Source organism: Podarcis erhardii (assembly GCF_964252035.2).
Source record: "Podarcis erhardii genome assembly, chromosome: 3".
Taxonomy (NCBI): domain Eukaryota; kingdom Metazoa; phylum Chordata; class Lepidosauria; order Squamata; family Lacertidae; genus Podarcis; species Podarcis erhardii.
The window spans coordinates 3,241,815-3,266,649 of record NC_138507.1 but is presented as its reverse complement, the minus strand read 5'-3'; the positions used below and the strand labels follow the sequence as shown (position 1 = coordinate 3,266,649).

General features: G+C 38.6%; 1 protein-coding gene across 4 annotated transcripts in view; it reads left to right on the top strand.

Moving 5' to 3' along the window:
• Positions 1-24,835, top strand: part of EHBP1 (EH domain binding protein 1) — a 279,413-nt gene that overhangs the window by 56,093 nt on the left and 198,485 nt on the right. For all 4 annotated transcript variants that reach the window (XM_081855472.1, XM_081855475.1, XM_081855473.1 and 1 more), the window contains exon 5: positions 1,568-1,621. In XM_081855472.1, coding sequence (XP_081711598.1) covers positions 1,568-1,621 — 54 coding nt within the window. The remainder of the gene's footprint in view (positions 1-1,567; positions 1,622-24,835) is intronic.

Here is a 24,835-nt window from a genome sequence, read left to right as displayed (position 1 = left end):
ATAGGAATCTGAGATAAAGGCTCGATTCTATTTGTAAAGCAGCAATCTGAAATAGTAGCATAGGTGAAGAACAGGAACTAAGATAGACAAGCCATGTGTTTTCAGAAGTGATACAGATTGTAGTGTGTCTGAATCTGTAAGTGGCTGTTGAAATGGTGTTGCTGGTAGGATTAGAGGGTAAGTCTGGGCTTCAGTTACTAATGAGAATGTTAAGTATAGCCTCTTAGCATTCACCAGTGGATACTTGAAAACCTGCTACTTAAAAGCTTAGGCAATCAGTCAATGGGCTGAATATTTTGCATAATATAGAGGCAGGCCACTGTATCTTTAGAAAATGTTCATACACATAGATGAAAATACAGCTCATCCAAATCCAAAATGACCTCTCTGTTGTCCTCAAACATCTTACAGGTAAAAATTACCTGTAAAGTCTAGCATGGCTAGGCAGATTGGGCAAACTGAGAAGTAAGCTCTATTAAATTAAACAGATTTTACTCTCAAGCATGTGCAGGGCTGCAGCCCTTAAATGTTTGCTGTCTAAATCTAGAAATCCAGTAACACTTTCAACTTAGAGACGGAGTGTTGTACTTGTGATATTAAGAACTACCGTACGTAAGTACGTTTCAGAGCACAATTCAACGTGTTGGTGTTAACCTTTAAAGCCCTAAATGGCCTCAACTCTGTATACCGGAAGGAGCTTCTCCACTCCCATCGTTCAGCCCAGACACTGAGGTCCAGCTCCAAGGGCCTTCTGGCAGTTCCTTCACTGTGAGAAGTGAAGGTATAGGGAACCAGGCAGAGGGCCTTCTCGGTAGTGGCGCCCACCCTGTGATGCCATCAACTTATGTGTGTTTCTAGCTAGGCTGCCTGTCTTGTGACCTGGGGGTACTGTACTTCAGTGTTTCTGTTCATACCTAGACAACCATTTCCAGAGATTGGTGCAAGAACACAAAATGAGTAGGAAAATGAGAGTACCCCAAAATTTTTTTTTAGAAAATAAGCACTGTATACAACAGACATGGGATTCCAGCTTGTCCCCAATGCTGTTTAGCACCTACACAAAACAACTGAGTAAGATTATCAGAAGATTTGTAGTGTTGAGTCTCTAGTTCCATTTCTTTCATCAGTTGATACGTTGAAGGTGCTGAATTGATTTCTGGATCAGTGATGGAGTGAATATGGACTGATAAACTAAAATAAATCCTGGAAAAACTGTGGTCTTGAGGAAACGTCAGTACCCCATGAGCCTTTTTGTTTGTTAAGATAGAAACCAATGACCTTTCTATAGTTCTCCCACCTTCAGAGGTGAGGCAAGTAGCCATGGGGGGGGGGTGGCCTTTTGGGCTGTGCCACCTTTCCTATGGAATGCCTGGCCCGGGAAGACTTGCACCTTCTCTGATATATTTTTGGCACCAAGTGAGACCTTATCATTTCCTTAGACCTTTACATTTAGAATTTTCTGAATAAATGTGAAGAATAAATAAAAGAAAATACAGAATAGTGTTACTAGCAAGACTTTTTGTCTATCGTTCAGAAATGAACTTAACATTGCATTTTTTACTTCTAGGATCCCCATGCTGAGGAATTTGAAGACAAAGAGTGGACATTTGTCATAGAAAACGTAAGTGGGGAATTGTGCTTTTCTCAGTCCTGGTTTGTGGCTGTGTACAGACTGAACTGTCTGCAACTAACCAGGATAGGCACCTTCTAGTTTTCACCCCTCGTGCATGGGAGAAGGTAGTGCTTGTCTCATGACCATGGTTTCCTGTTGCCATCTGAACTAAATCATATTAATGCATTCCACTGGCTTATAAATGGATTGGGAAAAATTCAGTATTGTGCTAAGCTGATCTTCCATCAGTACAAACATTTCAGCTTGCCGGATAGACTGCCCCCCCCAATGCTGTTCTGGGGGTTCTCCTGACTCCCTCAATCCAATTGTGGGGGTGGGGAGAGACTTGGGAAAGCTCCATTGCACAAACTCCTTGTGCGGGGCTTTCACTGATGGGACTCATTAGTTGAATCCCTACTCAAATTATTTTAACACTAATGCCATTTTTTATCAGTAGACTCAATTTATATAGACATTGCTGTCCATATGCATACAGTTAAAAAATATAATGTGCTTTTTAAAATCTGTATTAAATTCATGCCTTCATTGTATTTTTGGTCCATTATCACTGAATTTACTGCACTGTGTAATTCAGTATAAAAAACAGCAGTTAAAGCAATAAAATAGAATGCCAATATAGTACTGCCTTCAAATAGATTTTCCAAGTTTTCTCAAAAGTTTTTCTTAAGGTTTATAGCACCACACAGTGGTCAGAGAAGAAACATGCAACTTTTAATTTAGGAAAGTAAAAGCATTGCCGCTTTGCAGTATTTTAAGATTATTTTTTTACATTTCACATTGATATCAAATGGTTAAATGTCAAAAATTTCAAGTTACTTAACCCTTTCTCACCACCCATGCCATTTTCTCGGTGAAAATCACACCCTTCAAACAGCTAATGGCAGAAAATAGTATCTGGCAGGGATTTTCAGTGGGAAAACAGAATGGAGGCAGGGGCCTTGGTCATGATCTGGACTGTGGACCTTCATGACTGTTGTGAGTTTTTAAAAAGATGTGACTCCCAATCACTGAATTCAAATATATAGTTAACATGGTGTGTAGTTTGACCCTTTCAGTGTGATGAAGTGTAGCTATGCACAGAATAAAAATATATATATTTATCAACAGCATCTCTGTATAAAAGTGCACAAAAGAAGAGTATGCTTTGTGGAAGGTGCTATAATTCTTGACCAGTTTCGTATGTTGTGTTGCCTTCACATTAATTCCTGTAGCCATTCAGTGCTACTTATGTTTCTGTGTAAACAATTCAAGATGTTATCTTATTTGCTCATCTTCTTCTTTTAAAAGTTAAATCTTTCAACTGGACTAAAGTGATAAAATGTCATAGCCATGTACTAACTCTAAGAAGTTCTTGAAATGGTTAATGATCTTTCTGATAGATCTACTTTTCTTTTTTTAAATAATGCTTTTATTAAAGATTTTATTAGGTTACAAAGGTGCATACATCATCTCTATTTTCAGATCATAAAGTCCATTTTTACAGATCAGTTATATTTGATGTGAGACTTAAATGTTGCATACAGTATAAGGTTGGGGGGGAAAGGGGCAGAGAGAGGGGAGAGAAGAGGGGGTAGTAAACTTTTGTTCAAAGTTTTTTGTGATCAGGGATGAAGCCAGCCTGGTCTGGGGCTATTAATTTGCGTAAGAAGATTTAGGGTTGCAATGTGTTCCCCAGACACACCCCCCTTTTCAGGATTAAAATTTCTGTCTGGGCAGATTTTTAAAATTTGGCTAAATGTCCCGGGGGGGGGTTGTTTGGGTTTTTTGGTTACAGTAACCCATCCCCCCCCCCCGGTCGCCCCTAGTGCATTAGACTCAGATCTAAGGAACTTGGCTAAGCTAGTCTGCAGCAGAGAATCACAACAGAGCAGCATCTTAAACAGGCCACATACAACTGTATATAAGTCCCTTCTCTTGTGGCTGAACTAAAACTAAAAGGATGGTGGCTCAGCTACAAGATATTGGAGTCTGGGAGGGCAAGATTTAACATCCCCCAGCCCTTAAGGAGAATCCAACAGTTTAATAAATTGTTCTGTGCATACTTATGTTCACAAAGATGTGAACATGAACCCAAATACTTTATTGTGACAAATGAGGGAGCAATATGTATTATTATTATTATTATTATTACTATTTTGTTGAAAGCTAAGAACATTGTTACTAGCAATATATCACAGCTTCTATAGACTACATATAGTAGGAGTATTTAAAATGAGAGTCGTCAATGCAATCTGTAGTTAAAAGTAGAAGTCAGCAAATGTATCATTTTTTCTCACTCTTCAAAATATGGCAACCTTATTTTAGGTGGTTAGCTAAGGTTGATGTGAATATCTTGTTGTCTTGATTTATCAGTGAGATTGGGTGGTATGATTCTACTTTGAGGCTGTCTTTGAGTTGTTTGGGATACAGACTATTTTGGAGGAGGTCACCCCTTTAAACAAGCGGGTCATGTAGGGCATCAAGGTTTCTTTGAATTTCTTATAGAATTCTGCTGTAAAGCCATCCAGGCCTGGAGCTTTGTGTGATTTCAGGTTTTTGCGGACCATCTCTATTTCCTCCAGGGTGATAGGACTGTCCATGAATTCTTGTTGGATGAATTCTGCATGGTCAGTCCTGCTAGGAAATTTCTGATTTCCTGCTCAGATGGGTTGTGGCGGGTATATAGAGTGGAGTAAAATTCAGAAAATTATGAGGTTGTTTCTTTGGTAGAGAGCATTATGTTACCATCTTTTATGGTCATAGAATCATAGAATCATAGAGTTGGAAGAGACCACAAGGGCCATCGAGTCCAACCCCCTGCCAAGCAGGAAACACCATCAGAGCACTCCTGACATATGGTTGTCAAGCCTCTGCTTAAAGACCTCCAAAGAAGGAGACTCCACCACACTCCTTGGCAGCAAATTCCACTGTCAAACAGCTCTTACTGTTAGGAAGTTCTTCCTAATGGTGATGCAGTGTATTCTTGTTTTGAATGTTTTTTATCTGCACCTGTTGTTACACCCAGACCAGAGATCATGATTTGTTCACTCCAAACATATTATGATTGGTAAGCCAAGAGCAAACCATGGACTGTGCTAGGGCAGGAGCAAATTGCAGATTTGCTGTGAAATGCACATATTACCAATGAAAACATTCAATTGTAAAGGGCTGCACTATGCTCTTGTTGCTGTTTTGTTTTCTATAATAAACTGTTACAGATGACTGCTGTTCTGCAGTGGTCTTTCTAGGCCTTCATAATTTATAATTGCAATTAATTTTTAAATGTGATGTATTATTTTGCATCCAAAGAAAGCTTTAACTCTCAGTTGATAGCTGAAGTCAAATGTAACCCAACTGTGCTAGAAAAAAGTAGGTTTCCTTTATGTCTACCAATTGTTAGACTAAAATATGTTATTTCCATTTGCTTGTGAGAAAGTAGCATGGAGGGTGGAAATACAATATTTTGTCTCTTTTCAAATTACTTATTTTTCTAAATGTCACTGTAAACTGCTTTAGGGCTCAGCAGTATCCCACAGGTGTACAAAATCCTGGAAAAAACTTGAATTTGTGACACAAAATATTTTTTCCATCATTTTGTTTGTTTGTTTGTTGTTTATTAAATTTATTTATAAAATACTGGCTAAGCAGAAAAAGAGAATCCAAATTATGACTAAGCAGAAAGAGGGATTTGCCCCTGAAACTCAGAACATAGCTTGGATAGTGATTGAGAGGGTTTACAGGGTTTACAGGGTTCTGGCTAAAATATAACTGTTACCCCTTTTCACTAGTGCACAAAGTAGCTGGGGAATTAGTTAAGAAAAATTGAGCTCTTGTTGGCACATTGAGAACAGACACACTAGCATTCCTACAGAGTTTCTTGCCCATCACTCTGGAAGTGACAGCAGCAGCGGCGGCAGCAGCAGCAGCAGCAGTGTGGGTCTTCTAAAATATTTGACAGTTTTGTAAGCTTTATGTAGCAAAGGAAGGAAGGACAGATGCAGCGGTCTTGGATCACAAATCCAAGCCTGAGATCATCATTTATTAAAAAAACACAACACCTCTGCTTTCACATACACTTCCAAAGTCATGATCCTGTGGTGTCCAATGTTTATTCCATTCTCTTACATAGTAGCTCATGCCATTTAAATGCCTATATTGGTTGGAACGATTGTTCAATGAATCTCCTTAGCAGACGTGAGTCTCGAGTTCATTGAACTCTGGGATGAGCCTAGAAATGTAGTCAGCTTGCCTCGAGCAGATATCAAGAAAAGGGGTAGGATTCATATCTGTGGTTGAAACAGTGACAAAAAAAATTCCACAGTGTCTTTCTTCATGCAGTTGCCAAGTGTGTTTGTGTATTTATTTACAGGTTGCAACTCGTTATTGCATTGTTATTGTATTTTAAAAACTGTAGGGTCAGTTAGAATCTGCACACCGTTACTGTAGGTGGGGAGTATTATTTACCCAGGTGAGCTATTTGAATCTGTATTGTTTTATTGAAAAAGGAAGGCTCTCAATATGTACAGTATTTTGTATTCTTGTTTTGTATTTTTCTGTTGTGAAACGGCCTGAGATCTTCAGATGAAGGGCAACATAAAAATTTAATAAATAAGTAAATAAATATATAATTTAGATGCCTTGCTTAATATGACCCCCCCCCCCAAGATGTTCACATTTTTATGGCTTTCTTGGAGTACATTTGACTCCCAAACTGGATTGATAACTGTAATTATTGTGATTGTGATTGATTAGGGATTAAAAAGTGTTTATTTGTTACTACCAATAGGTAATACAGCTCTTCAGTTTTTGGTTTCTGAATGGTGTCTGGTAGCTAGCTCTCTATAAACAAATGGTAATAGAGTGATTATATCTTATAAGATGGCAACCTTGTACCATTAGTATCCTGTAATGCAGAGCTTTCCAAACTGTGTGCCATGACACATTAGTGTGTCGACTGCAGTGTGTCGTGTGAAAGGGGTTAGTTTAACCACCTGCTTGCTAGTAAAGCTGAATTACTGTGTCATGAAATGATACATGTCTAAAAAGTGTCACCGACATGAAAAGTTTGGAAAGCTCTGCTGTAATAGAAAAGATTTTATAATGAGGACTGTCACCTTGTAGCATATGCCAAGTTATTTTAAAAAGAAATACAGAAGCTTCTCTATGCTTAAAGAAGACAAGCAGCTTTAGTTTTCGCACCTTTCCCCCCCACTCTGCCCCCTGCTCAAACCTCTGTATGATTTTTAAACTTAAAATAAAAAAGCCTTTTTAGAATAAAATGTCTGCATTTAATACATTTAGAGCAGCTAGCTTGTAGTTCAGACATGCTTTCCAGGCCCTCTAATTCCCCTGTCATATTGTGCTGTATGTGATTATGTGAACTGTGACTGTTTGCCTGTGTAAATTAGCTTGGGTCTTCTGGTCTAGATATAGCTCAGAATTAAATGCTGCTTTGTCAGCCATCTCACTCTTGTTCTGCTTTGAATTTAATAGAAAATCAGAAAAGTGTGTACAGTTTTTTAATACAGCATTTGCTTACATTAAATATTTAGCACTTTGTTCTAGTTCAGAAATCTTGGAGATTAGGTTTTTGGAGCAAAACTCATAGCACATCTTGTGTTGATTGGCTGATTTTTTTAAATAAAAAAAAGTTAAGAGAGTGGCAGAATGCTTTCTTTTGAGTGTTGCAGTGGCTGGGCCAGGTCTTGTGCACATGTGTTTCACAACTCTGAGTAGTTTCTTACACATGTTTTAAGTTCAGTGGGTGCTCAGAAAATGCAAGGAATGTCAACTACAGAGAGGTTTCTCTCCCCCCACCCCACAAACACTGGAGCTCATTGCTGGCATGTGGTGACTTGCGTGGGCAGATGCTGCAAAAGCTTTCTTAGACAATGTTACCGATTCATTTAATTCTGACTTTGAGTAAACCCTTAAATTCCCAACTAAAGTGAGTGAGTTGACAAATAGAGATAAATCGTGCAATAAATCTAAGCTGCTGCACTGGGAGCTTCCTGTTTTGACAGAAATAAACCTGATTCTTACAGTCCCCTTGGTACTTGATTGGAAGCAATGCAACTTAAAGAAGCATCTCTGCAGTGTTGTCCTTGTACATATAATTATATGATTGGTAATGGTGACATTCTCACTAAGAAACATACACATTTTTTAAATAGAAAAATGTTCATTTTGTAGGAACTTATAATTTAACTTTCCAGCACAGATGTTAGCATCTGTCTATGGAAAGTACTAATGTAAATTGTTCTGTTAAAATAAATCAACCTCACCCCCCCCCAAAAAAAACCCCACCATTGAATGATGTAAATATCACTGTGCATGGCTATGCATCCCAGCCAGATGTGCGGGGTATAAATGTTGTTGTTGTGGTATAAATGTTAATGTTGTTGTGGTGGTGGTGATATAAATGTTGTTGTTGTTGCTGTTGTTAAATCTGGACACTTATTTTAGTCACTTGGTAACCCTTATGTGCAGAAAGGGTGCAAATCATAAATTTTAGTATATTGAAATATATTGAAATAAATTTCAAATATATTCAATATATTTACATGTTCAAATAATCAAAGATTGGCTGGAGGTCACTACTTTAACTATGCCTTCATATAGCTGAGATAATTCTGCTAAATAAAGAAGGATTTTAATATTACAGCCAGGTTTTATTTAGTTCTGGATGACCTTGAGACTTTAATTGTACAGGAGTGTGTGTTTCAGTTTAAAATTAAGAAAACTGTCAAATGTTCTTATTGTGTGATACCTATACTGCAATTACTCTCAAAGATGAAAGATGGAAAGGCGGGAATGCTGGAATAGCCCAGAACAGATAATGTCCTCCTTTTCTGTAAAATCAGTACTTTCCCACACCCAAACCATAATATTTGCACTAGAATGAATTTGATGATACATAATTTTTGCAGTTATTATTGATTCACACTGGTAAAGTGCAATCTGCCTTCTAAATTGCCAGAAACAATTTATTCATACTTTTTTCAGTCTTGCTTCCTGCTAGTGCCTTCCAATATCTTTTTCCATAGATGAGAGTGTATTGGGCGAGACAGCTGACCAGAGTTGATATCAATGATATTCTTTACCAGCTGGAGGGAAGAAGCTGATAAATGGAGGCAGGCAGTTCTGGAAAACAAACCTCTAATACTACATTAGGCATGTTTAAAACCAGCAGTGTGTTTCAGCAATTCTTAGCATATGTTTATTCATAGAAAATCAGCAGTAAAATATACTTGCTGGGGCATACAAGACACTTCAATCTGCATGAGGTCTTTTTCTTTTTCCAACATCAAATATCAAAACGGAGTCTTGGTAATTGTTTTACAGTGGGGTTCTAATCATACTTCAGATGTAAGCTGAGCTGGTCTAACTCGTCTTTTAATAAAAAGTATGTGTTTTTAAGATTGTTCAACTCGCCTCACTTTTTTGCATGTGTATGTTTGCTCTTGATAGTGAGCAATTTGTTTTTTATTTAAAATGTTACTTGCTGGAATAGCATTATGTTATACAAATCTCATTTCATTGTGGGCACCTGGGGGGACATTGGACATACGTTGTTGCAGCCACGTAAAAGGGTGCAATGTAGGACACCTCATGAAAGGGGACAAAATGCCAGTACATAGCCATTAAATGGGAGGAGGGAGATTTGACTGATTTGCCTACCTCACTAGAGGGAAATGCATCTAAAATATCGTTTTGCATAATATTTGGATCAACATAGTACTGGCAGCACAAAAAGTGCTTATCTGGAAACAAACATGATGTAAGTAAAATATTTAGTTTTGATGCTAAGGCTTTGGTTGCATATAAGATATAGAATCTGCAGAATCTCCATGGGGTCAGTGTATAAGTCTCTTCTGTTGTACTACAATTTGGTGCTGAACTTATTACATGATTAGCTGTCCTATGGAAATGCTACATTGGGGTTGGCTAGCCATATTTCTTTTTAAAAGATAAACATCTGACAAAATTCAATGATTCTTGTGTCCAGCTTGTGGAATTATGTTATATGGAGCAGCCTGTTCTTTATGCATATAGTTAGGGGGTCCCTTCAGAAAGCTGCAGTCCTAAGAAGATCTAGAGAGGAAGTAAGCCCCATAAAATAATAATTGCACTGCAATTGTGCTGAAAGCTACCTAAGTTCCAAGCATCAAAAATGGTTGAAATATGACCTTAGTTGTTCAGATAAAAACTTGATGTGCTCTGACAGAATATAGGAGACAGAATCATTTTAGTCAGTGTTGCAGTATCATCATGGCTGGCACACATGGCTGGATTTGGGCATGATGTGTCTTCTGCTGCACTTTGCCTGCTCCTTTTTTCCCATTTCATTGGTACCAAAGCTTATTTCCACACTGAAGGAGCTTCTTTTTTGCCACATTGGAGCCTTCTTTTCACTTGCTTGCATACACAAGTGCATGCCTAAAGATGTACACAGTGTACCAGCATGATAATTAGAAGACTGGAGTGTCTCAAAACTGAGATGGGCAGGACAGGGGGAGCAACTGAATTAATCTGAGAGGGTAGCAGGCAGGAAACCTTGCCTTTCCATGCTTGAGGTACATTCCTGACATCTCAGTTTTCTTTCATGAGTAAGCCACAGTGGTAATTTGGATTCACTAGATGGGGGGGGCATCACAAATATAAAATAGGGGTCTCCTGGCTTGCCAGTAGTACATGTGAAAAGGATCTAGGGGTCTTAGTAGACCACAGGCTTCACATGTGGCAAGTGTGATGCAGCAGCAAAAAAAGACTAATGCTATTCTATGCTGCATCAAGAAAAGTACTGTGTCTATATCATAGTACTGATTAATTTTGCCTTGTTCAGACCACACCTGGAGTACTGTGTCCAGTTCTTGATGCCACAATTTAGGAAGGATATTGGCAAACTGGAACGCATGCAGAGGAAGGCAACGCAAGATGATTAAGGGTGTGGAAACCAAGCCTTATGAGGAATGGTTGAGAGAGTTGCGTATGTTTAGGCTGGAAAATAGGAGACTGAGAAGAGATATGATAGCCATCTTCAAATATTTTAAGGGCTGTCACATGAAAGTTGGAGCAAGCTTGTTTTCTCTTGCTCTGGAGGGTAGGATCAGAACCAATGGATTCACGTTACAAGAAAGGAGATTTTCTGATAGTGACAGCTGTTCACCAGTAGAAAAGACTCCCTCAGAAAGTGGTGGACTCTCCATCATTGGAGGTTTTTAAGCAGAGGTTGGATGGCCATCTATCATGGATGCTTTAGTTGAGATTCATGTGGGTAGAGTTGACTCATCCAATGTTTGTGTCCATGCAACAATAAAACATAGTTAATTGCACCTAATGGTGGAAACAGAGGATATATTCAGAGTACTTCTTGTGGTGGTGGTGGGGTGTGTGTGTGTGTGTGTGTGTGTGTGTGTGTGCATGCGTGACTGGGAGCGGCCACGGAGACCACATAACACTGGTCTTGAAAGACCTACATTGGCTCCCAGTACGTTTCTGAACACAATTCAAAGTGTTGGTGCTGACCTTTAAAGCCCTAAATGGCCTTGGCCCAGTATACCTGAAGGAGCGTTTCCACCCCCATCATTCTGCCTGGACACTGAGGTCCAGTGCCGAGGACCTTCTGGCGGTTCCCTCACTGCGAGAAGCCAAGTTACAAGGAACCAGGCAGAGGGCCTTCTTGGTAGTGGCGTCTCCCATCAGATGTCAAAGAGATAAACAACTATCTGACGTTTAGAAGACATCTGAAGGTAGCCCTGTTTAGGGAAGTTTTTAATGTCTGACATTTTCATAACAAAATAAAAAAATTCCTTCCAGTAGCACCTTAAAGACCAACTGAGTTAGTTCTAGTTAGTTCAGATACTTGGTAGTTAGTTAGTTAGTTCAGATACTTGGTATCTGAAGAAGTGTGCATGCACACGAAAGCTCAAACTAGTTAGTTAGTTCAGATACTTGCTCATAACTAGTTAGTTAGTTCAGATACTTGGTATCTGAAGAAGTGTGCATGCACACAAAAGCTCATACCTAGAACTAACTCAGTTGGTCTTTAAGGTGCTGCTGGAAGGAATTTTTTTATTTTGTTTTGACCATGGCAGACCAACACGGCTACCTATCTGTAACTGACATTTTCATGTATTTTTAATCCCCCCCAATAATTTTTTTTAAGTTTTCTACAATTATAACAAATACTGCAACAAATGTTGCACAACCGAAAAACAAACCAAAACAAAAACAAAAGAATACATCTATAAAAAACAACAAACAAATATACAACAAAAACAAACTTAATTATTTTAAAATCCAACCCTATAAACATATTACTTGACTTCCTCTAGTCCCTCCCTTCTGAGTTTCCTTGTGTCTGAATGTAACAGCTTTCCAATATTATTAAACAACAATATTCCAATTATAGTAAAATTTATTCACTTTTTTTAGTGTTCTAAATCCCATTTATTTAAATAACCCCTAAATTAATCCTAGGCCTTTTTGGTACTTTCAGGTACTTTCTAATTTTTAATCTTTAATATTACAATAATTATTCAAATAGTCCTTAAATTTCCAATGTAGGTGTTCTGTGTACCTCTGTGTGTCCCTGAAGTGAGCAAAGAAGCAAAGACAGCGAGCGGGATCCATCCCGCTCGCTGTCTCAGCTTCTCCCATAGCCGCACGCAACCTTTCCAGCCGGGCGATACCCCCGCAAAAGCCCACAGGAGCCGTGCACCCTTTAAGGAGTGCGTGGCTCCTGCGGGCTTTTCTACGAGAGGGAGAAGGGACAGACTGGCCGCGTCAGTCCCTTCTCCCCCCTGCCTGCCTCCCCCTGCATTTGCTCCATAAGACACACATTTCCCCTTACTTTTTAGGAGGGAAAAAGTGTGTCTTATGGAGCGAAAAATACGGTAATTCCAATATTAATACATTTTGTCTTATTAACTGTATATGTATAAAATGTTTACAGTTGTTATTATTCAGTCTGTTGCACTTTGTGTATTGTGATAACTGTATTTGTGTAGCAAGGTATAGAATTTGTTTTGTTTTGTTTTGTTTTTTTAATTTCCTTTTATTGAGTTTCTCTTACAACATACACAAAAGAAAAATAAATTAAAAGAAAAATACAACTACACATCCTACCAAATAGGAGATAAGAAAAAAAAAGGAAAAAAGAACAACTAATGTACATTACAAATTTAAGTACATAGTTTAAATACACAAACTGACTCAAGATCTACCCACACTGGAAGAGTGGCAGATGCAACTGATGGACTATATGCAACTGGCCGAGATGACTGGCAGAATCCGTGACCTGGGAGAAGAGAAGATGGAGGAAGACTGGGAGAAATTCAAGAAGTATCTACAAAAACATTGTAATTTGGTTGAATGTTAAGAAGGATGCTAGATTATAAAAAATTGGCCACCACTAAATTAGATTTGAATTTGATGATAAGTGAGACTAAAGAAAATATAAAAATTTTTGGAAGAAGTGCTAGATTATATTTGAATGAGTGGACATGAGATTGTAAACAAGTTGATAATTTGTTTGGAAAAAACTTTTAACGATGTAAATGGGAGCGGGAGACGCGAGGGAGTCCAAAGAAGTGATGAAATTATGTCTGTGATAGAAGTAAGATTGTTTATTATTTGTGCATTTATATTTAAAAACTTTAATAAATATTTATAAAAAAAATAAATAAATACACAAACTGACTTCCTTCCCTGCTGATTTCAGGTTTCTTAATTTAAAAAATTCATCTTCTACAGCTGGTATTGATTACTGGTTTATACATCGTAAGTTTTATAACAGACCTGCTATAGTTGGTATGTTTCTATAATTTCCTTCAATATAGACCATAAATTTATTCCAATCGTCAATTAGCTTTGTATTTTTTTGCTTTCTAATTTTTTGCGTCATTTTTGCCAATTCGACAAATTCAAATAATTTTGTTTGCCAATCCCTCACCGTTGGTATATTTGTGCTTTTCCAATTTTTTGCAATTAATATTCTGGCCGCTGCTGTTGAATATTGAAACAGGGTTTTATCTTCTTTCCTTATTTCTTCTCCAATAATACCTAATAAAAAGGCCTCTGGTTTTTTAGGGAATGTGTACTTGAATATTTTTTTTAATTCGTTGTAAATCAAATTCCAGAATTTCTTGACCTCCTCGCATGTCCACCACATATGTATGAAATTACCTTCTTTTATTTTGCATTTCCAGCAGGCCTTATTTCCGGTCTTGTACATCTTGTTTAATTTTACTGGTGTTATATACACCACCTATATATCATCTTCTCTAGGTTTTCTCTAATTGCAACACTTGCCGTGAATTTTATTCCGTCATTCCATAATTTTGACCATTGTTCATATTCTATGTTATGTCCCAGGTCCATTGCCCATTTTATCATGACCTCCTTAATTTCTTCGTCCTTTGTATCCCATTCTAGTAATATGTTGTACATTTTAGATAATAATTTGGTTTTGTTTTCAATTATTTCGATCTGGAATTTGGATTTCTTTTCATTCATTCCTACTTTTTTATCTTCTGTCCATATTGCATTTATTTGATGGTACTGTAACCAGCCTGTTAATTTTCCTTTCAGATCTTCGTATGGTCTTAATTTCCAGCTGCCTTCAGATCTTATCAATAGGTCTTCATATGTCAGTCTTTGCTCTTCCATGTTTGCTTTTTTGATTATTAGGATATCTGTTGGGGACAGCCACCAAGGTGTTTTCCATTCCAAAAGTTTTTTATTTTTCTCCCAAGCTTCATACAGTGGTCCTCTAATAATATGACTTGAAAACCCTTTGTGAACCTTCTCTTTATTTGACCACAGATAGGCGTGCCAGCCGAACCTATTGTTAGACCCTTCTAAATCTAATAAATCGGTGTTTTCTAGGGTTATCCAGTCTTTAACCCAACATAGGCAAGCAGCCTCGTAATATAGTTTTAGGTTCGGAACTGAAAAGCCCCCTCTCTCCTTTCGGTCTGTGAGTAATTTAAATCTAATCCTTGGCCTTCTCCCCTGCCATATGAATTTCGAAAGAGTTTTCTGCCAATCTTTAAATATTTTAGGACCTCTGATCACTGGAATATTCTGGAACAGGAACAACATTCTTGGGAGTACATTCATTTTTATTGCCTCCATCCTACCCATCCACGAGAGTCTAACTCTGTTCCAAGTATCTAGGTCTTTTTTAATTTCCTTCCATGTTGTCGAGTAATTGTCTTGGATTAAATTTATATTTTTTGGTGTGAGCCATATGCCCAAATATTAAATTTTTCTAGCCACCTTGATTTCGTATTGTCTCTCTAATTTTTCTCTTTCATCTTTTCCCAGATTCTTAATCATCATTTTTGTCTTTGATTTGTTCAATTTAAAACCGGATAGTTTGCCATATTCCTCCAATGCTTCCAGCGCTTTGCTAATACTTTCTTGCGGCTCTTCCAAGGATAACATTAAGTCGTCTGCGTAAGCTTTTAGTTTATATTCCTTTAGTCCTACTTTAATTCCTTGGATCTCTGGAGTTGTTCTTATTTTGTTCACTAACACTTCTAGTACCATAATAAATAAAAGCGGGGAGAGAGGACATCCCTGTCTTGTTCCTTTTTCGATTTTAAATGAATTTGTAAGGTTATTGTTTATAATCAGTTTAGCCGATTGGCTTGAGTATATTGCCTCTATTCCTTTCATAAATTCGCCCTCAATCCCTGCTTTCTCCATAGATTTTACTAGGAACAACCAAGAAACGTTATCAAACGCTTTTTCCGCATCTATGAAAATCAACGCCGCCGGTATTTCATTATTGGTTTCCAAATATTCAATTATATTTATGATATGTCTCACATTATCTTTCATAAACCTATTTGGGAGGAATCCTGCTTGGTCTTTGTGGATTAAATTTACTAAACAATTTTTCAATCTATTCGCCATGATATCTGCAAAGATTTTATAATCATTATTTAATAAGGATATCGGCCTATAATTCTTAATACTCAATTTATCCGTATCCGGTTTAGGAATTAACGTGATATGAGCTTCTCTCCAGGACTCTGGTATTCTTCCTCCTCCTAAGATGTTATTCATAGTATCACAAAGCGCTGGTGTCAGTTGATTTTCTAAAACTTTATAGTATTTGGCAGATAGACCATCCGGTCCTGGGGCCTTTCCCATTTTCATTTTTTTTATCGCAGTCTGGATTTCTTCTATTTTTATAGGTTTATTTAACTGAGTTCTTTCTTCTTCTGTTATGGTCTTCCCTCTGCAGTCCTCTAGATATTTTTCTATTTGAGTTGGATCTTTCTCTTCTTTCTTATATAGCTTCTCATAAAATTTAAGAAAAGTTTTTTGTATTCTTTTTGGGTCTTCTATCACTTCTTCCTCTATCTTTATTTTGTTTATCACATTTTGTTTTTGCCTTCTTCTCAGTTGCCAGGCTAGTAGTTTTCCCGTTTTATTCGCTGATTCAAAATATTTTTGCTTCATTAACTTAATTTTCCATTCAATTTCTTGGTTTGTTAATAATGAGTATTGTGTTTGTAATATTTTTGTTGTTTGTATGTTTTGTTCATCTTTCGGGTTTTCTGTTAATTTTTTCTCACACTCTCTTAGCTGTCCAAGAATTTCTTCTTTCTTTTGCTGTCTTATTTTCCTCTTATAATTGTTTTGTTGAATGAAGAAACCTCTTAGAACAGCCTTACTGGCATCCCAAACTACTTCTATGTTTGTTTCTGCATTGAGGTTCAGATCAAAATATTCCTTTAGGGTTGTTTTAGCTTTTTCAATAATTTCATCGCTATCTAATAAGTATTCGTTCAACCTCCATCTAAAACCCCCCTGTGATACACCTTTTATTTCCAATGTTGTCGGATTGTGGTCAGAGAGGGTTCTCGGTAGGATTTCACTTTTTATAGATCTTAAAGTAAGTTCCCTCGAAATCCAGATTTGATCTATTCTGCCCCAGCTTTTGTGTACTTCTGAGAAGAAGGTGAACTGCTTTTCTGTTGGATGCTTATGTCTCCAGATGTCTACTAAGTCCATGTTTTCTTCCAAACCTTCAAATGATTTCGGTAGCTTCCCTTGGTTTCATTTTTTCTTTTCCGTTTGTCTATCGATTTCTGGTATTGGCACTGCATTGAAGTCTCCCAATAGTATCGTCCTGTTGTTTTCTAATTCTATTAAAATTTGTTCTAATTTCTTGAAAAATTCTAACTTGTTTGAGTTTGGGGCATATATGTTTACCACATTTAGTTTTCCCCCCTGGAAGTTAATTTGCACCCCCAATATCCTCCCTTCCTCATCTTTGTAAATCAGTTTAGGTTCCCATTTTTCATTGACATATGTTACTACTCCTCTTTTTTTCTCTGCCGTGGAGTTTATAAATTCTACTCCTAATTTCTTGTTTATCAGAATGTGTTTATGCTTTTTAATTACGTGGGTCTCTTGTATACAGATTACATCCAACTTTTTCCTTTTCAAGACACTTATAATTTTATTCCTTTTGGTTTTTTCATTCATACCGTTTACATTCCATGTTAAGATTTTTAGGTTCATTGCTTCGTTTGTCTACTAATAGACCAGTGGGTTACCAATTTAGATTCAGGTGGTTTTGCTTTCTGCTTCTTCTTCTTCCTCTTCCGCTTCCTCCTCCCCTGCTTGCCCTTCTCCTTCCTCCTCCTCCTCCTCCTCCTCTCCCTCCGCTCCCTCCCCCCTCTGCCCCCTCACCTTCTTTTTTATGCCTCCTCTCTCATCAGTATCTCCACTTTCCCCTCCATATCTCTCCTCCATCCTCCCAAGATCTTTTTCATATCTACGCAGAAATTTACCCACTTCCTGGCTTTCAGTAATCTTGAATCTTTTTTCCTTATAGAAAAAGGAAATCCCTTCAGGAAACTCCCATCTATGTTGTATGCCGTTCTTTTTCAAAGTATTTACTAACTGTTTGTACCCCTTTCTTTTACGCAGAAGCCTGCGTAATTTGAACTGCGTAATTTGTTTTGATATAGTCTGATATCAGCACAGTTCACTCTGTTGGAAATTTATGTCCAGTCCTCTCGTAGTCTGTATTCCACTTTAGAAAAGGAATTTCAGGGATGACCATCTGGCCCGAGATATTTCCCCACAGGCATCTTGGCAACTAGCTCACAAATCCAAAAGGGTGGAGATCATATTCCATGAGCCCTTTGGCAGTTCAGTCTATGGTCACCCTCCCCTTAAAACAAGCAACCTCAAGCCAGGAAATTTCCTAGTTTGCCTCTATATGACTAGATTGGCTTCTCTGTAGCCAAGTTCCGTCCCATGCTCTTCAACAATCTCCAATGGTCTAAACTTCAATTAATGCCTTTAATTGTTTAATCATTTTATATTATTTCAGTCTTGTTCGTTTTCTTTCAGTTTCATCAATCTTAGGAGGAATAGGTATTACTCTTCAAACAAAGCAGCTTCTGACATCTTTCTTCCTTTGTTTCAACAGCATAAATCAGCATCACTTCACCTTGCATAAACAGTTTTATCTCGCAAGCTTCCACCTTTCCTTTAATAGACCTCACTTGTGATCCTTCCTCCTCCCTATGAATATTCCCCCCAACTTTGGAAGGATTTTCACCCCCAACTCCCCCTACCCCCAAGGTGAACAGAAAAAGCTGGGTCAACAAATTTGTTCCAACCCTCTTCAGACTCCTTTCATGAAAGAGGGCCTAGTAGTCCCATGCTGCCTGCCTTGATATATGAGTTCAGAGTCTAATATAATTCTGATGGATGGTGTATCATGGCTGTAGAGTTAGCTGCAATCCCAGCTGTGGGGACAGAAAGGGAGTGGGTGGAAAAGTAGTTGTCTGGTGTTGTCTTTTGCATTAAAAACTTCACACTACTGGTCACTTAACATTTTTGGATATGGGTGCACATTTTGAATTTTGAGAGAGTGCTGGGAGTACCAGTCACAAAATGGCTGGCAAGGGTAAGTGGCGTAACACAAAATAGACTATGTCGGGAGCATGGCACAACACAGAGCATGGCACAACACAGTACTGTGTTTAGAGAGAGTACAATCATGGTGCAGCTTTCTCCATAACTGTATTTCCATTCAAGAAAAAGGCCTAATCTATTTAATTCATGCCTAGAAATAAGACACAAGCAGGAAAAGTGCATTAGAGGGGAGGGGGAAACTGCAGCTCTTTAGGACCTTGGAATTCCAGTAGCCTGGAGTCTCAGGAACTCATAAATCACGGCTCTGACTTCACTCATTGATTAAAAACACAAACAGGCAGGAACAGCCAGGCTTGCTCATTTTACAGAAATTCCTTAGAATTGTACCTATGTATTTTGCATCATAACTAATTCTAGGAGGGCTAAAGAGTGTGATTGGAGTCTAGCTGCTTTTCCCATGTCTGAAGACCTCATAGCTAAGAATCCCCTTTACTGCGGAAACCTGGAGTTGCCTAAATGGGTCATTATATATATTATTATAACTTAAGCAGGTATCATCTAAGCCCTTAAGCCCTCTAGCAGATGATTATATGTACCGATTATATATATCTATACAATGGATTGCTTTGATGTCCATTGGCTAACAAGTTGTTTTTGATCTTCCCTCCACACCTCACTTTTAATTAATTTTCTTTTTCTCATGTTGTGCTTCCATTCTCTTTGTTGCCTTGGTATTTCCCGATACCATCCCTGTTTTCCCCCTGCATCTCTCCACATTGAATATAGCCTGCTTGTTCTTTGCGTGCCTTTGGAGAACAAGGTACCAATGGTGGCAACGGCTAGTGTGGTAATGCAGAGCTGCCCTACCGAAACCAGCATCACTGGACTGCGCAGGGTGGTGGCAAGGTTGGAGCTGAGTGGACATGTCCTTACCGAGCTTCAGGTGTCTGGTCAAAACTGTTTTATTTTCTTAGGCCTTTGCAGCTTGAATGCTTCTCATATATTTTACTACATATTATGCATACTCTTGATCTGTGTATGAATGCTTCAACCACGTAGACAAGAAAAGTCATGTGAATCTTACCCCACCAAGGGGTGGGGTACAAATTCTGTGGGTAAGGCCCACATTGTTACAGCATCACATTTAGTCACCTGCGCTGTGGAATTGCACCACAGAGAAATTTCTCCTATGTAGCTGCATGTGAAGTGTATCACTATGATGAGGAAAGCTTTCCTGATTTCAAAGAATCCTGCTCCACTCCGAAGGCACGTCTTCATTTCCTCTTTGATGCTATAGAAAAGCACTTGAACATGGGCATCAAACTGACATAACTGGTGACTGAAAGGGAGAGTTTCATATCCTCAGACTTAGGTGGCTGGTGGTAGCAGGCCAAATGGCTGTGTGGCAAATATAGCAGACTGTATGGTAGAGCTGCTAAAGGCTGTGCTCTGGTCAATTTTCGCATGCACAGCAGGAAGGGATGGAGCTGTCCAGGCTGTTTTGCCATTTTTATGTCCCGGATGAAATCTGCTTGAAGGTGACCCTGGCCACAGATTTTAGCTTTTTCTGCTCTGTCTCTTGATATCAGGACCAGATTCCCCACTTACAGGTAAAGGTAAAGGGACCCCTGACCAGTTGTGACCGACTCTGGGGTTGTGGCACTCATCTCGCTTTATTGGCCGAGGGAGCCGGCGTACAGCTTCCGGGTCATGTGGCCAGCATGACTAAGCCGCTTCTTGCAAACCAGAGCAGTGCATGGAAACGCCGTTTGCGTTCCCGCTGGAGCAGTACCTATTTATCTACTCGGACTTGGACTTGCTTTCAAATGCCTAATTTGGTGATACTGGATTTAAACTGGATTTCGAACTGCTAGGTTGGCAGGAGCTGGGGCCGAACAACAGGAGCTCACCCCGTCGCAGGGATTTGAACCACCGACCTTCTGATTGTCAAGCCCTAGGCTCTGTGGTTTAACCCACAGCGCCATCCATGTCCCATAATAGCACCTTAGAGACCAACTAAGTTTGTTATTGGTGTGAGCTTTCGTGTGCATGCAAACGAAAGCTCATACCAATAACAAACTTAGTTGGTCTCTAAGCTGCTACTAGAAGGATATTTTTTTAAAAAAATAATTTTTATTAACTGGCCAATCAAATCAAATTAAATCACATCACATAAATTCCGAATTACAAAGCCGATTTTTAAATTTTGTTGGAGGGACCCATATTTCAAGATCCAAAGGGGGATTCTGATCATCTTCTTGCCACTGCGTTAATGTCCAAATCAGTCCAAACAGAGTTCATAATTCCATCCAGTCTTATCTTGCTGTTTCCACATCACATCTTGTTCATATATTTTCTCTTTTTTCTTTATGATCTCTTCTGATAGTCTCCTTAAGCTGATAAACACCAATAATAATCCTGTGTGAATTTTCCGTTCTTCCAATCCTCAAATCGAGATGGTTTCCATATATCATCACCTTCATAGATAACAGCGCTCTTTCCATCATTAATTACAGAACTGTCATTCTTAAGTCCCACTGAGGAGTTTCACCCACAATATAAAAACATCTCTATTTCTCTATTTCTCCTCTCAGACTTAAGTCCTCCGACAGAACTTCCCAATATGGCGACGGCCATATTCCTAGTACTAGGATAAAGCTACAATCCTTGCTTCGTAGTAGGTCTCACTGACATCAGAAGGACTTGCTTGTGAATAAACATACATATATCATTCAGCTGTAAATAAAGTCGACAGATTAGGGAGGCTCATTTTGGTAAAATCAGAGGTAATGCCCTGGCCTGGCATCTTTCAGGCTGAACCAGGGTGGAAAATAGATGCTATGCACTGTTGTTCTACTGTGTCCTGCAGTTTAGCAGATTGTACTTTTTCAGACAGTTTCAAGACTTGTTATCAAAACCTTGTGGGGGGGATCCTCCCCCTAAACCATGAAACATAGCATTATGAGAGCAACTGATGATAGGAAATACAATTGCTAGACTGTGGGCTCACCTTGCGAAAGCTGGCTATTTTAGGAGGTGTTCAATAAAAGCCTCCAGGTGTTTCCCTCAAATGAATTTTAAAGTGCTCTGAGCATGGCAGTTCTAAGTAGTTCACTAGCTTCGTATATAGAGGTTTTTGCAGTTAGATTTTCCCCCACAGATAATCATGCATACTGTGCCAGTAATTATTGCATCAAAATATATAGACAGTCTCAGATTAGATTCATTTGTATTTTTCTGGGCATTAGACAGTTACAAAGCAGTCTAACAATATAGGAATAGGCAGTGGTCCTTTCCAGAAAAATAGGTTCCAGTACTCACAATGAAGTTGTTACAGTGAGTGTCGTACTTTTTAACAATAAAAAAGAGGTGCTGGTACTGCGTGCCCTTGAGTACCACCTGGGAAAGAAGCCCTGGCTGTTGGACAAGCTTGCAGAAATATAAATCATCTCGGGCATGAAGAAACTACAGCATGAAGAAACTTATAGTGCTGAATTTGCCTGGCAAATCACCTTTAAAAAGGAAATACGTGTTGCTGTTGTTGTTGTTGTTGTTGTTGTTGTTGTTGTTGTTGTTGTTTAGTCGTGTCCGACTCTTTGTGACCCCATGGACCAGAGCACGCCAGGCACTCCTGTCTTCCACTGCCTCCCACAGTTTGGTCAGACTCATGTTTGTAGCTTCGAGAACCCTGTCCCACCATCTCGTCCTCTGTCGTCCCCTTCTCCTTGTGCCCTCCATCTTTCCCAACATCAGGGTCTTTTCCAGGGAGTCTTCTCTTCTCATGAGGTGGCCAAAGTATTGGAGCCTCAGGTTCAGGATCTGTCCTTCCAGTGAGCACTCAGGGCTGATTTCCTTAGAATGGAGAGGTTTGATCTTCTTGCAGTCCATGGGACTCTCAAGAGTCTCCTCCAGCACCAGAATTCAAAAGCATCAATTCTTCGGCGATCAGCCTTCTTTATGGTCCAGCTCTCACTTCCATACATCACTACTGGCAAAACCATGGCTTTAACTATACGGACCTTTGTTGGCAAGGTGATGTCTCTGCTTTATTATTATTATTAAGAGTATTAGTGCTCTTAATAAATATTAAAATGACCGAAATGAAATAGAAGGTTATACAAATGTGAATAAAATTATGTGAAAGCCAGAATAAATAAAAGCATAAAATGAGCATAAATTTTTGAATCTCCCTGTTACCTGAATTCACCAGGGGGGAGCAGGGCGGGGCGGGACAACACTCCTCTCATGAATGAAGCCTGGTGCCACAAACCGTGTCTCAAATTGGTACCATACACAATGTCACCCTAATTAATGCACTGTCCTTTTGTCCCCATACCCAAAGTGTGCCCGTAAAATAAGGGTAGACCGCTTACAAAAACTCCTCCATTCATAAAGCTTGTGCTGACTTTCCCATTCATAAAATGCTGGACAATCATTAGACAACATTCCAATACCTTTCAAACTAAAACCAATCCAGTCCTCTTATGTTGACAGCTACTGAACTCCCATCCAATAGGGGTTAAGGAACAGCACTCCCTGACTGCAGCCATACTGCAGCTGTCAAACTAGCCTCAACTCAGTTCACATAAACGGAAACCACTCCGGGGTAAATTCTTAGTTTTGGGATCTAACAGTTCTGATTCCAATTTTGATTTTTCCACCTGGAAGCCAATTTTTTTGTCCAAATTGTAAGCCTCCCTTATTTGATAATAGTGAAGCCAGTCTCGCACTTTATCTTTTAGTTTCTCAAAACTCTGCAATTTCAATTTGTCACCCTCCTGTTCCAAAATCTCCCAATATTTTGGCCATTTGGCCTCCATATTGAGCTTTCTCAAAGCCTTCACTTCCATCGGAGACAACCACCTTGGGGTTTTGCTTTCAAGTAAGTCTTTATACCTTATCCAGACGTTAAACAATGCTCTTCTAACAATATGGTTTTTAAATGCTTTATGTGCTTTAACCTTGTCATACCACAAATATGCATGCCATCCAAAAACATTATTAAAACCTTCTAGATCCAAAATGTCAATGTTCTCAAGAAGCAGCCATTCTTTCAGCCAGCAAAATGCAGCTGATTCATAGTACAGTTTAAGGTCTGGCAGGGCAAATCCACCTCTGTCCTTTGCATCAGTTAGTATTTTAAATTTTATTCTGGGTTTCTTGCCCTGCCAGACAAATCTAGAAATATCTCTCTGCCACTTCTTGAAACAGTCCACTTTGTCCAAAATTTGCAATGATCTATCAAGAATGTATAACTTGCTGTTGAAATGGAATACTAAGGATGAAACGGTTAAATCTGCTATGATAAAATGGGCACAAGATGTTGGACATAACATTATTTTTGCTGACTGGGAACAGTTATGGACCACAGGTATGAAATTTACGGCATGTAATGCCTTAAGAGAAAATATTATGAAAATGATATACAGGTGGTACATGACACCAGTCAAGCTTGCAAAAATATACCATCTGCCCGATAACAAGTGTTGGAAATGTAAAGAGACTGAAGGTACATTCTTTCACCTTTGGTGGACGTGCCCAAGGATTAAGGCTTTCTGGGAGATGATTTATAATGAATTGAAAAAGGTATTTAAATATACCTTCTTGAAGAAACCAGAGGCCTTTCTCCTGGGCATGGTCGGCCAATTGGTGCCAAAGAAAGATAGAACTTTCTTTATGTACGCCACAACAGCAGCAAGAATACTCATCGCGAAGTATTGGAAGACACAAGATCTACCCACCCTGGAAGAATGGCAGATGAAAGTAATGGACTATATGGAACTGGCGGAAATGACTGGCAGAATCCGAGACCAGGGAGAGGAGTTGGTGGAAGAAGATTGGAAGAAATTTAAAGACTATTTGAAGAAACATTGTAAAATTAATGAATGTTAAAATGATGTTGGATTGAAATGAAACGGTTTTAGCAATAAGGTTAAAAAGAGTATGTAAAAAATGGATTGATAATCAGATGAAAATATGAAGCTATAATAGGTTAAGATATAGAATTAAGATAAAAACAAAGAGGGAAAGGATTTGCTGAACCAGCCATGTGAACTGGAATACGAAAAAGGGAGGTGTGAGGAGGTCAGGAAACATGTAAACAAAATATGAGATATGAAAAGATTGTTTTTTTCGTTTTTTTCTTTTTCGCTAATTGTTTTTTCTTTTTCACTTTTCAGGTATTTTGTATTTTTCTTTTGTATTTTTGTATTTGTAACTTTTTATTTTTTATTCTGTAATTATTTCCTTTTCTCTGTTGGTAAAACCTCAATAAATAACTTTAAAAAAAAAAAGGAAACCACTGGG